Source organism: Rhinatrema bivittatum, chromosome 2, assembly GCF_901001135.1.
Source record: "Rhinatrema bivittatum chromosome 2, aRhiBiv1.1, whole genome shotgun sequence".
NCBI lineage: Eukaryota > Metazoa > Chordata > Amphibia > Gymnophiona > Rhinatrematidae > Rhinatrema > Rhinatrema bivittatum.
In genome coordinates, this window is record NC_042616.1 from 501,558,102 (window position 1) to 501,574,184 (window position 16,083).

Here is a 16,083-nt window from a genome sequence, read left to right on the forward strand (position 1 = left end):
CTTATAAAAGGTTGTTTTCACGACTGATCTAATCTGTGCGTGTATTGATAGGTTCTCTCATCAAGGATCACACCAAGGTTTAGCACATGTGAACTAGGCATTTCAAGGTCTTCAAACTTGAGAACAGTAGGAGGATTAGACAGAGGAAGTCTACTTAAGATGATCCCTTCAGTCTTAAACAATGTTTAATGCAAGTCTACTGCAAAATAGCCAGCCTTTAACAAACTTAAGACACAAGATGACAAGGTCGCATATCTTGAACTAAGAAGATTTAAGGGGCACAAAAACTGGATGTCATCCAGGCAAGCCAGAATTTTACAAAAGGGGGTTAAGTAAATATTTAATAGAGTTGCAGAAAGGACCAAACCCGGTGGCACTCCAAATAAAATGGAATGTCGGCTAGAAAGTGAGTTACCAATTCTAATTTGCTGAGAACTGGATAGATAAAATGAAAACCACACACAGTGATCCCAAAGTTTTGTAAGCGCATAATTAGTATCTATCTGGTGGTTCAATGTGTGGCTGAGATATCAAGAAGGATTGTCTTATAGTTTATTCTCCTGTCGAATCCCCTGATAATTGTATCAAAACTAGACAGCAGCAATGTTTCAGTGCTGAAAAACTTCCTAAAGCCTAACTGATATTGGTCTAGAACAAAATGGTCATCAATAAACTCAGTCAACTGGTGCAGTACAGAAGATTCCATTACTTTAACAAGAAAGGACAAGAATAATATAGGATAAGTGTTTGCCAAAATGGCCCGGTCAGCGATGGTTTTCATTCCATTCCTATATAAGAAGCTTAACATGTCCGAAAGTACAAAATACTCCCCCACCTATAAGTATTGGATGTAGCCTGGGCCTGGGATGATCAGCTGACACTCACCCTATGATCCCTGAAAAAAACCAGCCCAGAGCCAAGTAATGCCTTAAATGTCAGGCAAAGATTTTCAAAATTGAGCTAGATCTATATGGGAAGTCAATGTAATGATCACAAATGTGGAGTCATGTGATTCCAGGGGCTGCAGTCTACCAACGGCCAAGCTGCAGAATTTTGAATCAATTGCAAATGCCTCTGGTCTTTCTTGGGCAGACCCACAAATAAAACACTGCAATAATCCATGCCAGGTGTTAACAGCAACATGGACCAAGGTAGTTAGTTCTGTGTAAACCAAGGCTTAAGCATACAAATCAAGCAAAGGGGGGAAAAATGCAGTGACCTTTGAGATATGTAAAGAAAAGCTCAGGTTTGCCTCCAGACACATACTCAAGTTGAGTGTCTTTTTCTTAATACTCAGTAGTCCCATTTAAAGAAAGCTAGACTATATCCACAGATAGGGGATATTTTCAAATAATCAGCACCTCTGATTTCCCAGGGTTTAGCCTTCATTATTTGCCCCATTCCAATCCCAGACTTCTGCCAAACATGCATTCATATTATCCCCACCCCTATCTAATCTAACACCAGACTCCCATGTAGTTGGACATCAACCATGTATACAATGCACTCTTTCACCTATCTGCCTAATCACATGGCAAGGGACTGCAGGAACAAAACTACACTAGGGACACAAAGACCCCCTGGGGGACCTTGTATGACAGAGGGAGAAAAATTAACAGCGTTCTCTCATCGCCACGAATTGAGTCCAAATCACCCAAAGAAGAAGAAAACCACTGTAATACCATGCCAGATATCCCAAATTCTAAGAGTTTCAACAGCAACAGTCAACGGTCTACTAAATTCATGGCCGCCAAGAAATCGAGGAACACCACCATCAGATCGGCTCATAGTAACTTGTTTAAGAGCCCAATCAGCAAAGTCTTAGTACTATGTCAAGGACGAAACCCCGAATGATATAGATCCAAGTACTCCTCAATAATTGTGTCAGGACAACTTTCTCAGTAAGCTTTGCTAAGAAGGGAGCATTAGAAATTGGATGGAAATTTTCAGGTTATCAGCATTCAAAAACTACTTTTTTGTAAGTCGGCGAACAGCAGCCTGTTTCAAAAAAAGTAGGCATTGAGCTCTCCTCCAACGAGTCATTTTTGGCAATATGTCCCAGCCATTCAATATGGCAATATGTCCCAGCCATTGTTCGATGTAAAGCGCCGCCACAGGCACTAGTTTCTTGTTTCGCTGTGAACCGATGTGATATCATTGATGAATGTCGGTATATAAAACCGTTAAATAATAATAAATAAATAAATAAATAAATAGCCCACCTCTGACTAACTCTAGTACCACAGGGGTTACTAGATCCAGAGAAGGAGCAGAGGATCCAATTCCAGATCCAAAATTCACTATCTCTTTCTCTGTCAATGGCTGGAACTCTCACCACCTGCTCAGGCTCATTGATAATACCCTTATTCAATAAACATACACATGGTTAATGCGACTCCAACATTGCTCTAAGCTTCAGTGGCAATGAGGAAATGTGGAAAAAAGGATTTGCATTCACAAAAAAACGGGGAGTAGCTTGCTTGTTACGGCGGTTACTACCCCAAACCAAATAAGCCTGATACTTCACTTTCAATGCATATCCAGCATAGCTCACTGCTTCAATAGCAAGAGAGAAAGCTGACACTGCACTTTCAATGCAAAGCCAGCATAGCTTTCTGCTTCAACGGCAGGGGAGGAAGTTTGACACTTCACACATATCCAGCATAGCCCTCCGCTTCAATGGCAGGGGAGCAAGACTGATACTTCACGTTCAATGAATAGCCAGCATGGCTCTCTGCTTCAATGGCAGGAGGGAATGAAGAAACGTGGATCTATATTCAGGCAAAACCAACAAGGACTGAATTACATAGTCTGGATAAACAGATAAGCATGGGTGTAGCTTGCTTATTGTGGTGGTTAATACCCCTAACTAATTAAGCTATTTCACTTAGATGCAGTTCCAACAATGCTCTCTACATTAATGGTGGGGGTGGAAGGGAAATAGAATAAAAAAGGTTACTAAGAGCCAAGAGTAACAGATAAGTATGAGAGAAAAAAAAAGTGTGAAAGCTTGCTGGGCAGACTGGTTGGGCCATTTGGTCTTCTTCTGCCATCATTTCTATGTATGTTTCTATGTATGTATAAGCCTTGACACTAAACTCTACAACCCTCCATGAGCCTTGGTGCCTAATGCTCAGCCCCAATCAGCTCAGTGTGAAGTAGGCAAACCTTACTTGAAAAGAAAATCACGAAGGAGGTAATTTGCAAAGAAGCTACACATGCAAATGTAATATACTATTGTAGCAATTTTCAAAAACATTTACTCGTGTTAAATGCTCTTAACGTGGGTAAAACCTATGGACAATTCAATGGCATATATTGTAGCATACGAACATAAGAAAATGCCATACTGGGTCAGACCAAGGATCCATCAAGCCCAGCATCCTGTTTCCAACAGTGGCAAAACCAGGCCATAAGAACCTGACAAGTTCCCAAAATCTAAGCCTAGTCCATGTTACTGTTGCTGGTAATAGCAGTGGCTATTTTCTAAGTCTACTTAATTAATAGCAGGTAATGGACTTCTCCTCCAAGAACCTATCCAATCCTTTTTTAAACACAACTATACTAACTGCACTAAGCAATTTTCAAAAGCCCACTTACATGCATAAAGTGCATTTACATGTGTAAAACCCAGTTTTAAGTGGGTAAATCTTTTTGAAAATGATCTCCAAATTCTCACAAATTAAAACTAATCAGCTGACTCTAACTGTGCATTGTCAGACTATTCACAATGAGCCTGATTTTCAAAAGCATTTACCCACTCAAAACTGGGTTTTATATGTGCAAATTCACTTTACCCATGTAAGTGGGTTTTTGAAACTTGCTACAATATATGTCACTGAGTTGACAATAGGTTTTACCTGCATTAAGTATACTTAATGCAGGTAAATGGCTTTTGAAAATTGCTACAATATCATGTTACATTTACATGCTTAACTCCTTTGAAAATTCATTTGAAAGGCAAAGAGTTCCTTGGTAGGGGTTTCATGAGCCAGAAATCAGGGAGGAGTAATAACTACATTTAGCCTTAGCTATTTCCTTATTATACTGTTTAGAATTCTACATTACCAGCTATCTGCCAGTAACCTGAACTTAATCCAAACCTGCTATACCCTCCTGGATTCCTGTTTAAGTGAAAATGGAGCTTCTGAAACCAAGGCATCCGTCTATTACTAGTAGCTAGTGGGTTTTTTTTCTGGAGCTATAGGACCCAAAACCCTTACCATTTCAGTATTCTAACTGGATATCAGAACCTCCATAGTTGGTTCCTCTTGCTGGAATATTTAATCGATTGAAAAACTCAAATGGATTTAACTGTTCCAGATGACAAAGTTTCCTAAAAACTGTCCTACGAAGTATAACCTTGGTCAGAAGCAGAAGAGAATACTTGACCAGCAAATGGTCACGCCAAGAGAATGGGGTTAGCTGAACACTGCCTAATACACATCCATTAGAAAATAGCAAATCCACGGTATGGCCCTCATGGGGAACCCACCATGGACTTGGTCAATCCCAACAGCATCATAGCATCTTTCCAGAATACCACATTATGCAGACTTCCCTTGTTTCAATGAAAATTAAATTCCCCTAATACCACTAATATACTAGTCTCAAGGACAAATGTTAAGATAATCTCCAGTGACACCGCCGAGGAGGAGTTCTGCAGTGGTGGAGGACAGTAGACAAGTGGTCATGAGACTTTTACAGGGGCCATCTACAATAAACCAGAATGTTTCACTGTCAGTAACTTGTCCCAAACTGACTTGTTTTACCTGCAGTTTGTTCTGATACACCACAGGCAAACCTCCGCCTCCAAGAGAACAAATCATTAGACCCAGGGGACAGAACAGGCCTGAGGTCAAAGAATCATGTGCTTTAATCCATGTTTCTTTACTAAATACAAAATCAGTAGACTCTGCTTTTACTAAATCCATGATGGTTTGACTTTCATTATTCATTCTTGCATGTACTGGACCATATTCCCACCCCTAACCTGGTTTTAACCCAGATCTGCGTAATCATCTCAAAAGGCCTGGCAGTCATATTGGTTCCTTCTCAGCTCGCAAGGGATCCAACAGCTCTTCCTCCTCTCTATCACGCCTACTCAATCCATGTTTATTTCCACCCACCAACCCATACCTTTCCCTCCCCCAAACCACTGGAGTCCTGTCAAAATAAAGACATTCTAAACAAATTATCCACTGCCACTCATAAGTAGCACCACCCTAGAATGCTGATAGTTATCCCACGGAGTCTCCTCGGACTCTAGCGGAAGGGGAAGCAGATCTCAAAGCTGAAACATTGCAATTAAGGGGACAAATATTGGTAAATCCACCACAAAGCTTCAGCTACTCAGTTATGTATGAAGGGGTGCACAAAAGGGTATGCCCTTTCAGTACGACACTGCTGGCGCGATGCCTCTGGTGTCCGTGACAGCTCATCAAGGCCTCCCAACTCAGCTGATCTCACTGGTGGGTGGGGCTATGAGGAGAATCCCTGGAACCCAGGACTAAGACAGCTGTGAAAAGGACTCAGAGAGTCTTGCAAGCTACAAATTCTGAGATAATTCCAGGGGAAGACTGGCTAGCCCATTCCTTCAGGGATGTTGCTAGCATGCAGTGCATGAAATATAGTTGCTCACATTGGACACCAAGTATATGCAAATTGATCTCATGCATATGCACGGTTGAGAACCTGAAAACCCAACTGGTTCAGAGGTTAATCAGAGAGTTGATCAACCACTGGTTTAGGATCTCAGTCACTAACTGTGATCATCTCTACTTTAGTGTCAGCAGATTTGTTCTTAACGTGCCAAAAAATGGCCAACGTGACCTACACACTAAAGGAAGCAGGGCAACCTGCAGCTTGGGCTGGCAACCAAACTGTACCCAAGACTTGCTCCGTGCTTACTGGCCACTTATTCAAGTCCTGGTGAATTTATCAGGCGATGATTTTAGTTCTGTTATTTCTCATCTAAAACGAAAACCATATTACAGCAAACACACCAGTGGCTGTTACTTGTGGTGGATTTGAAACTTGCTGCCAGCAAGCGGCACAGCTGCTATCACTGCCATATAGGTGGAATACTTTTTGACCAACACCTTCTAGTCTTGGGTATAAAGCTGTGAAGCAAATTAGGCTGTTCTGTCAGCCCAGTCAGTGCAAGATGAGTGAAAGAGAGAAACAGATGCTCAAGCCTGCTAGAGGCATTTGCACTAATAAAGAGATCAGAAAGGTTTTAATGTCTCATTTGCTGGGAACTATATATTTAGCATGGTAATTTTTTTCAAATCAGATAATGTTATTTATATATATATATATATATATATATATATATATATATAGATATATATATATATACACCAAAAAACCCCCCTTACATTGACAAATGTATGGGAGACAACTAGCACTTTTGTGATTTCAAAAATTTCAAAATACGATGTTACTTAAAAAGAATCATTTCTTTATTGAAAGCTTAATCACCTGTCACTATTACACATATTAGATTTTCAACATATCACAAGATACATACACACTAAAATTTGCATAGAGTCCACTAAAGTATATCCCTCACTTCTCTCCTACTTCTTGCCTCAACCTTACCCTAGACGGACCTTGTACCTCCTGATCCCATTGATGTTAATTTGGGTCTTTGTGGGCGAATACACCTCTTACATCAAAAACCTTATATATTTTTCTTAGATGATAACCCTATATCTTTCCGAAAATTATGTATCCTTGGTGTATTCCATTCAACCAGTTCTTTTATCCATCCCGACAAGGACCTCGTTTCGCCAATGCTGGCTTCTTCAGGGGAATATTCTTGTTAAGACCCAACATCAAGAAATACCCATGGCTCCCACCACTCGTGTCTAAAAGTGAAGGAGCGGACTCAGACACAACACACTCAATTCACTCCGGCTCAATGGCTCCCGTTGTTTGTCATGAAAAAACTCCCGAATATGAGTGTTATCCTCTCCGCTCTGTCAGAAGCCCAGCTCCCTTTGTATTGACCAAAAATTCCACTTCCTGGATCTTCCTCGTCTCACACCACACCTTTTTCAAACAATGACCGCTTTAAAAAATGGAGTCGCCATACCACCGATCTTCAAACTTGCTCCTTAAATCGCACGGTGAACAATATATACCCACTCGGATATGTTCAAACGTTGACCCAAACTATCTCGGCCGTTATCTACTAGTCTTGTTCATTTTACCACCATACATGTCTCCTCAACGTCTCCTACTGAGGCTTATACCGCCGGTCTACCCCTTTTATACTCCTCCTCTCCACGTTAGAGCGGCCAGTCCACGCTTGGATACCCCCTCAGATATATTCATTCATTGACCCAAACTTTCTCAATCGTGATCTACTAGTCTTTTACGTTTTACCACCGTACAAATCTCCTCAGCGTGGGTATTTCTTGATGTTGGGTCTTAACAAGAATATTCCCCTGAAGAAGCCAGCAGTGGCGAAACGAGGTCCTTGTCGGGATGGATAAAAGAACTGGTTGAATGGAATACACCAAGGATACATAATTTTCGGAAAGATATAGGGTTATCATCTAAGAAAAATATATAAGGTTTTTGATGTAAGAGGTGTATTCGCCCACAAAGACCCAAATTAACATCAATGGGATCAGGAGGTACAAGGTCCGTCTAGGGTAAGGTTGAGGCAAGAAGTAGGAGAGAAGTGAGGGATATACTTTAGTGGACTCTATGCAAATTTTAGTGTGTATGTATCTTGTGATATGTTGAAAATCTAATATGTGTAATAGTGACAGGTGATTAAGCTTTCAATAAAGAAATGATTCTTTTTAAGTAACATCGTATTTTGAAATTTTTGAAATCACAAAAGTGCTAGTTGTCTCCCATACATTTGTCAATGTAAGGGTTTTTTTTTGGTATATTGCTAGTCATAGCACTAGAGACGATATTGCCAACATTTTTTGATTGCTATATATATATATATATATATATATATAAATAATAGATAATCCTTTTTTTTCTATGCTAACAAAATACCTACATTTTTGTAGAATGAAAGAGAGTCTTGATTTTCTGGTAATGTGTTATTGCCAAAGAAAAAAAAATGTAGGCAGGCAGACAGATGAGCTAAATGAAATATTTGTAAGGTTGGAAAATGAAAAAAAACCCCAAAAATGTTTCAGTCTAGAAAGGAAAACGTCTGACCTTCCTGCCAATATAAACTGTGATGAAAGTTTTAACTGCAATAACTTCCAGCCAAGCATTTCCTGCTCTGTCCTCTCTGCGTCTGTTCCACATTAGCGCACATCGTGGAAACGTACTTATATGGAACTAAACGGGATCTTAAGCTTAAGAATTCAATGATAAGCGTTCCGGCGAGCCCTTTCCATCCTCACCTTTCAGCTGCTCCACAGCAGGTGGACCCCTTGCGGCTTTGGGGGGGGAAGTAGGGCCGTCCCATTCTTCCACTCTTGACAGGTCCGACACGTAAATGCCATTGGCATGTCGAGCCTGGAAGAGAATGCTGACCAATGCTAAGGGGACACACTGAAGCCATGCTGGGTGTGCAAGGTCTGACGCTACTTCTGCTATGGATCTGCAATCATTCTGTGTCTTAAAAAAGGGGTTTTTTGTTTGTTTTTTTAAAAGGGAAGGCTAGCTCACTTTGACCAGGCTCAGAAGGGAAGCCAATAAATATATCTTCAGGGCTGTAAAGGGACAGGAATGCCAAACCTTCAGGGCCGCTGATTCACGTCTCCTTTTCTAAGCCCGCCTGGCAGCGGGTAAGCGAAGTGCCAGACTCTGCCTGGCTGTAGTAAGTTGCTGTTTACTTTGCTCAAAAATCACTTTTCTAAGCAACTAAGCCAGTAACTACTTTTTTTTTTTTCTTGAACTGACTGCAAGTTTCAGTAACTTTTTGTTACTCTTTGGCACAGAGCCATACCATTTCTGCTGATTTTGTTCTTTCTAAAAATAGCGACACACCAAATAAGACAGTCATAGTTTAATATTAAGTGACTGCTCTTTCGTCCCAAAACAGTTTGCAAATAAATGAGCTTCACTGGTGCTTGGTTCGTCCTCTTGCATAGCGCTGGAACAACAGCAACACGTCTTGTTCCTATGAGGGGGGGGGGGGGGGGGGGGGGGGAGCATGCTCAGGGGAGGAGACCTTTTTTTAAGTGGGTCAGAAGTCCCTGACACGGTAACTGGGTCACGAGTTACTCTGCCACCTGAGAAAATAACAACTTTTATAATCACACCAGCACTCGCCGGCGCTGTTCCTTCCTCTTTTCTTCCTTCCTGGAATTCTAAATCTTGATTAAAACTTTACAAGGTCTTGCTCGGGTGATTGGCACGGCAGATCTGTTGAATTAATGTGGCGAGGTGGCACAGTACTCACGAAGCCTTCTACTGCATGCCCGCACAAATCGATGTCGCCACACTACCAGTACCTACTATTTATCATTTTCCAAGCAGCCAACCGTCTTCACTTGCTCCGTTATGTGCCGCGTTAGATTCAAGATTATGTGGCATTGTTACCGCGCTATTGCCGCCCCTAAACCATCATTGGAAACTGGAACTGGTATGAAGGATGATCGGCAGCTGTACACGTCCCCTGTTTCTTACATGCCTTCCCCCTGAGCGTCCGCCGCTTGCGCTCAGGGAGGCAGGGTGCTGGGCTAGAAGAGCCTTGGTCTGGCCCGGTTTGGCAATTTGAATGCCACGATGCTCTTGTCGAACGCCACTAGTTCAGAGGCGATGTCTGGCTCATGGGCACTAAAGCTACCGAGTGAAATGCAGGTGGAACCAGAAGGCACAGGGACACGAAGCTAATGCTAGCTGTAATCCTGCATGTGATGTCTGAGAGAAAAAAAAATACCGGTGATGACGACAGGTGCAACGCTCGCCAGCAACGCATTAAAGTCCATAAAGCTAGCTAAACATGAGCTCTTAGCTACCACCCCTTTCATCCGTGCCTTAAGACTAATGTTTCTTATCAACATTATTTTCTGCGGGTTTGTGATAACTTTAAGCAGCCCAATGAAAGAAGTATCCACCAATGATATCGCACCTGGGCTTTTGGGATCAGATGGGTCCCACCTCCTGAAATAAGGAGCAATGTCAGAATTGAGCAACTCTGATCTGCTACAGCCACAGACAGATCTTATTTTCAGAATATGCACAGCAAATATGCATGAGACACATTTGCATGAACGGCCTCCTCTGCATGCACATTCATCTGATGTATATTCTTTATGGAGATCCGGAAATCCAGGCCTTTTTGTGGCTTTTGGGGACCAGAGTTGGCCCACCACTGAGCTTTTCAGTCTCTAAAACTCATATAAAATGTCATCTTTGGATACGTCTTAAGTTGGGCAAAGAAGTGTCACATCCTGCAAAGAATCCAGGTTTCCTTGGGGCCAATTCAGTAATTAAAACCCTGCATCTTAGCAAAAGGGAGAAAACAGCTCTGCTGCCTCGCACTGCAAATTCTGGAGACTCAGTTAAGGGCCCACGCACCACAGCCCAATCAGTCTAAAAAAGGGACGCAGAGCAAACATAAGCCCCCTCCCCCCCCAAACAAACTGCATTAATTTCTTTTCAAAAGCAATCTGATGTATTTTTTAATGGGGAGAGTTCCATTTGCTGCAATCCAGGAAACCGGATCTAAATATTTAAAATAACAATAATATTTGCATGTTGTACAGCACTTTTATCCAAAGTCCTTCACAGCCATATTGCTCCCCAAATACAACAATAGTAATTTTTATCCGCCTCTGAGGGATGACAAGCCTGAATCAAGCATGCGAGAATTTGACTCTGGGAATTCTAGCTTTACACAAATGTTGTAGATAGTTGCCTTGGAAGAAATGAATTAAAAATACACACCTTGTTGCTTACAGGAGAACTGTCCATGCCCCACAGACACCTGTGTGCGGATGGCGGCACTTGGTACACATCTTGTCCCGGTAGGCTGTGGCCCGTCGGCACCTGGTAGATTCCCTGATTCAGGTGTGAAGGTGGGACGTGATAGGCCGGGTCTCGATAAGAGGGCTGGGAGCTTGGCACTTGGTACACTTGCTGCTGATGGAAGGCTTGTGGCACGGTCGCTGGACTGGCAACAGACATGTCCTGGCTCGGTGAGCTATCCACTGCCGGACCAATGAGAAGTTTCAAACGGTTGCCCGGAGCAATGCCCTGTCGGCCGTGCAAAGAGCAGAGCCACCATCCTTCCAGTCCCTCGGTGTTTTGTTCTATTACTGTCAAAATGTCCCCCTTCCGGAAGGCCAGCTCCTCTGCACACTCCGGGACGTTGTCATACAAGGCTCTTGCCATAAGATTCTAGAGGAAAAGCAATTAAAGAGATGAGTTAGAAAAAAAGGGCAATGATATTTTGCTGTTTATGTAATACCACGTGGGTGAACTTTGCTGTACAAAATAATCTGCACGAAGAAAAGAAATAAATAATCATTAGCTCGTATCGTGTCTCTGATCACTAATATCTGAGCTTTTGAAATGCTGCTATACCATTTTTTATTTATTTTTTGCTCATTTGAAAACCGCAGCGTTCATGCGCATTCACTTTCCAGAGAACTGATTCGGAGAATAAGCTGCTTTTTGATTGCCATGCTTTTCTGGCAAGGTTTCTGAAGTGAAAGACAGCCAACGCAACAGGGAAAAATTAGAACAATACACTTCTGATCAACACGTCAATTCCTCCTGGATACGCAAAAGACAAATACTGATGCAAAAGGTTTTTCTTTGCCGTGCTTTAATGACGCTGATGCATGGAGGTTCAGAGTAGACATTAAGAAGCGATCAGAGGATGATTTTTGAACACGTACAGACACATCATGAAAATATATATATCCAACTGTTTACAATATTCTTCAGAGAAGAGCTTGCAGATGGACAACCAAAGTATCAACAACACTGAAACACTAGCTCTACTGCTTAATGTGCTCATTTTGTACTATGTAGGACTGGAAAGTAAAAAAAAAAAAAAGTTTTAATTAGGAATTTAGCACCTTCACCCTTGTCAGGGCAACATACCAGGAACTTCCACGGTAGTCGCGTTTCTGCAGAAAGTTTCATCAGATTCAGGGTAGGATTGCCTCCATAACCCTGGGGTCAGCTAAATTGTTTGATCCCATCCGGCTTCTGCCCCATGGCACAGAGGAGGTTGGCCTTCCGACTATCCCATTAATTTCATTAATAAAATCACAACTACAATTTCATGCATGAGGCAAAAGCCAGGACTGGATCCATCTGTTCAGCTGATCTGGGGTAAGCTGGGCAACCCTAATTCAGGGATATGTAAAACAAATATTAGGCATGGGAACAAATCGCTATAGAACCAAATATCTCCCAGGCAAGCCTGAGTATGTTTCACAATGCAAAATACAAGCCACCATTCAAATTATGTATTTTATGGTCATGTAATTTGTATTGTTTGCTTATTTCAAATTGTTACTTTTTATTGATGTAACTTGAATTAATACTCCAGTCCTCGAGAGAGCCACAAACAGGCCGCCTAATTTTCAGAACATCCACAATGAATATGCATGAGATAGATTTGCATACTATGGAGGCAGTGCAGGCAAATCTCTCTCATGCATATTCATTGTGGATATCTGGAAAATCTGGCCTGTTTGTGGCTCTCGAGGACCGGATTTGGCCACCCACCGCTGTGGGTTCCAGGAGTCCTTGGTGAAGCATGGTATAGAAATCGAAAAAGAAACAGAAAACAGAGCAACAAGGGGGATATCTGGAGGTGTGCAGCCATTTCTGTGGCACAAGTGTACATAATCGTGAAGGAGAGAGAGATTTCACAAGAGATTATTGGGTGAATTCTAAAAGCAATGCATTGCTTGCGCTAAAAGCCCTATCTATGCAAGATTCTGGGTTGCGCGTCAGCAAGGCGTATTTAAAAGTTGCACATTATGCACATATAAGCACGTGCTCGAGCAAAAGAAAGAAAAAGGGGCATTCCGGAATGGGGCCAACAGTTCCGATCCCAAATCCGTGACTTGAAGCTGGTGGCCGCAGCACGCGGGGGGGGGGGGGGCTGTTGGCCTCACACGTTTGCTTTTGCTCCTGATGAGGTGTATGTTTGCATGAAATCTCTGTTTAGGCCTAAAACGACTGGGTGAGCGATCTGGATCAACTGGGGGAAGTGCAGGCTGAAGAACCAGAGGGGGGGTCTGGATGACCTCGAGACGGACTGGGCAAACTGGTGAACTAACTGGTAAAACTGGGAATGTCCTTCACGGGAGCATGCTTTAAAATCCGCTCAGCTGTGCGCATTAAAGCCGACAAAGTCCCAGGGAAGATACACAAAATACGTTTGCTCGAGTAACAGGTTACAACTAGGGGGCACGCATAGGCATGGTGGGAGTATTTTACATCACACACGCATAAACATGTGCATGATTTATAATTCCAGCAGCGACTGTGTGCTTTTGGCTCTCGTTTTAAACTGTCCCTGCACACAGGCTAACCCCAAGCTAATTCTGCACAGCAGAAGTCATGGCAAACATGCTCCTCGGTTGCCAGCATGGGCCCTGGTCGAGAAGCACAGGAAACAGTGATTGCCTGAGATCTGTGGCAATTATAACTTTCTTCTTATCAGAGAATTTTTAATTCTAATCAGTACAACAGCATCTCCTGACACCCCCCCCCCCCCCCCCCCCACACACACACACCTGTAGCAGATAAGCTCTTTAAAAAATCCGTCTCCAGCTTTCCTCCCTTTGTAGACCGGATGCTTTCCGTCCGTCTCTTTTTTCCCGCATTTGATAAGGCCTGCCAGGTGTGCTTATCGTCAACGCAGGGGCTGGCACACTGGGTGTGCAGCGCAAAGCGGGCAGACGGTACAGTGGGGACATTCTTGGAACTCTCCGACAGAGAGGCCTCTAAGCAATCCACTGCTTGGCTGCGACGATGTTTCCAAGCAGACTGGCTCTTACCGCAGGGCTGCCTGCTTTGTAGCGAATGTGCTGGGCAGACGACAGCTCTAAACACATTGGGAGCTCTTGGAAAAACAAATGATGTAAGCCCTGCTGCCCTCCACCCAAAATCTCGGGTTATGGCACACTGCAGCGATGCCGCCAATGTTCAGGAAGGTACGCTAAGGCTTACTTTACCTCAACCCACCTAATGAATTTATCTAGAAGAGACTTGTAAAAAAAGAAAAAAGAAAAAAAAACAAACCCTGCATAAAGTCGCTCCTGTATTGGTTTTGGTGCTCTGTAAAATGGGGGAGTAGCTGGTGGTCGGAGCAATGGGCTGAGATTTCGGTGAACTTTGGTAAATTTCTCCCTTAAGTTTGATGAGGAAGTTTTGTTTTTTTTTTATACTACTCTTCCTCAGCCCGAAGTAGGGTTAGAACAAACCCTGCTGTTTTCCAGCAAAAGACCTTTCCACCGGAGAGGTCCACAGGAGCAGCAAGAGAGCTGAGCAAGAGAGAGAAGAGCAAGACTTTTGAAGACCGTCCACTGGTGTCTTAACCCTTGGGACACAGGACACTGACGGGAGCTTTGAAGACTGGGACTCTCTTGGACCTCAGGTATGAGATTTTTGTGGAAAGGGGATCATGTTCACACTCAGGATATCCTATACCTGGGACATTTATCTATCCACTGGGTCAGACCAAGGGTCCATCAAGCCCAGCATCCCGTTTCCAACGCTGGCCAATCCAAGCAAGTATCTGGCAAGTACTCAAAAGTTAAGTATATCCCACGTTACTGATGCTAGTAATAGCAATGGCTATTTTCAAGTCAAATTGATTAATAGCAGGTCATGGACTTCTCCTCCAAGAACTTATCCAAACCTTTTTTAAACCCAGCTACATTAACTGCACTAACCGCATCCTCTGGCAACAAATTCCAGAATTTAATTGTGCATTGAGTGAAAAAGAATTTTCTCTGATTAGTTTTAAATGTGCCACATGCTAACTTCATGGAGTGCCCCCTAGGCCTTCTATTATCCGAAAGAGTAAATAACCAATTCACATTTACCCGTTCTAGATCTCTCATGATTTAAACACCTCTATCAAATCCCCCCTCAGCCGTCTCTTCTCCAAGCTGAACAGCCCTAACCTCTTTAGTCTTTCCTCATAGGGGAGCTGTTCCATCCCCTTTATCATTTTGGTCGCCCTTCTCAGTACCTTCTCCATCGCAACTATATCTTTCTTGAGATGCTGTGACCAGAATTGTACACAGTATTCAAGGTGCGGCCTCACCATAGAGCGGCACAGAGGCATTATGACATCCTCCATTTTATTCACCATTCCCTTCCTAATAATTCCTAACATTCTGTTTGCTTTTTTGACTGCCGCAGCACACTGAACTGATGATTTCAATGTATTATCCACTATGATGCCTAGATCTCTTTCCTGGGTGGTAGCTCCTAATATAGAACCCAACATTGTGTAATTATAGCATGGGTTATTTTTCCCTATATGCATCACCTTGGACTTATCCACATTAAATTTCATCTGCCATTTGGATGCCCAATTTTCCAGTCTCACAAGGTCCTTCTGCAATTTATCACAATCCGCTTGTGATTTAACTACTCTGAACAATTTTGTATCATCTGCAAATCTGATAACCTTACTCGTCGTATTCCTTTCCAGATCATTTATAAATATACTGAAAAGCACGGGTCCTAGTACAGATCCTTGAGGCACTCCACTGTATACCCTTTTCCACTGAGAAAATTGTCTATTTAATATTGCTTTGTTTCCTGTCTTTTAACCAGTTTGTAATCCACAAAAGGACATCGCCATCTATCCCATGACTTTTTACTTTTCTTAGAAGCCTCTCATGAGGAACTTTGTCAAATGCCTTCTTAAAATCTAAATACACTATATCTACCAGTGCACCTATATCTACATGTTTATTAACTCCTTCAAAAAAGTGAAGCAGATTTGTGAGGCAACACTTGCCTTGGGTAAAGCCATGCTGACTTTGTTCCATTAAAGCATGCTTTTCTATATGTTCTGTGATTTTGAATGTTAGAACACTTTCCACCATTTTTCCTGGCACTGAAGTCAGGCTAACTGGTCTGTAGTTTCCTGGATCGCCCCTGGAG

General features: G+C 42.6%; 1 protein-coding gene across 2 annotated transcripts in view; it reads right to left on the bottom strand.

Annotated features, from left to right (window-relative positions):
• The window catches only part of NEDD9 (neural precursor cell expressed, developmentally down-regulated 9), a 393,338-nt gene that overhangs the window by 56,287 nt on the left and 320,968 nt on the right, over window positions 1-16,083 (bottom strand). For both annotated transcript variants that reach the window (XM_029590663.1, XM_029590662.1), the window contains one exon: window positions 10,879-11,331. In XM_029590663.1, coding sequence (XP_029446523.1) covers window positions 10,879-11,331 — 453 coding nt within the window. The remainder of the gene's footprint in view (window positions 1-10,878; window positions 11,332-16,083) is intronic.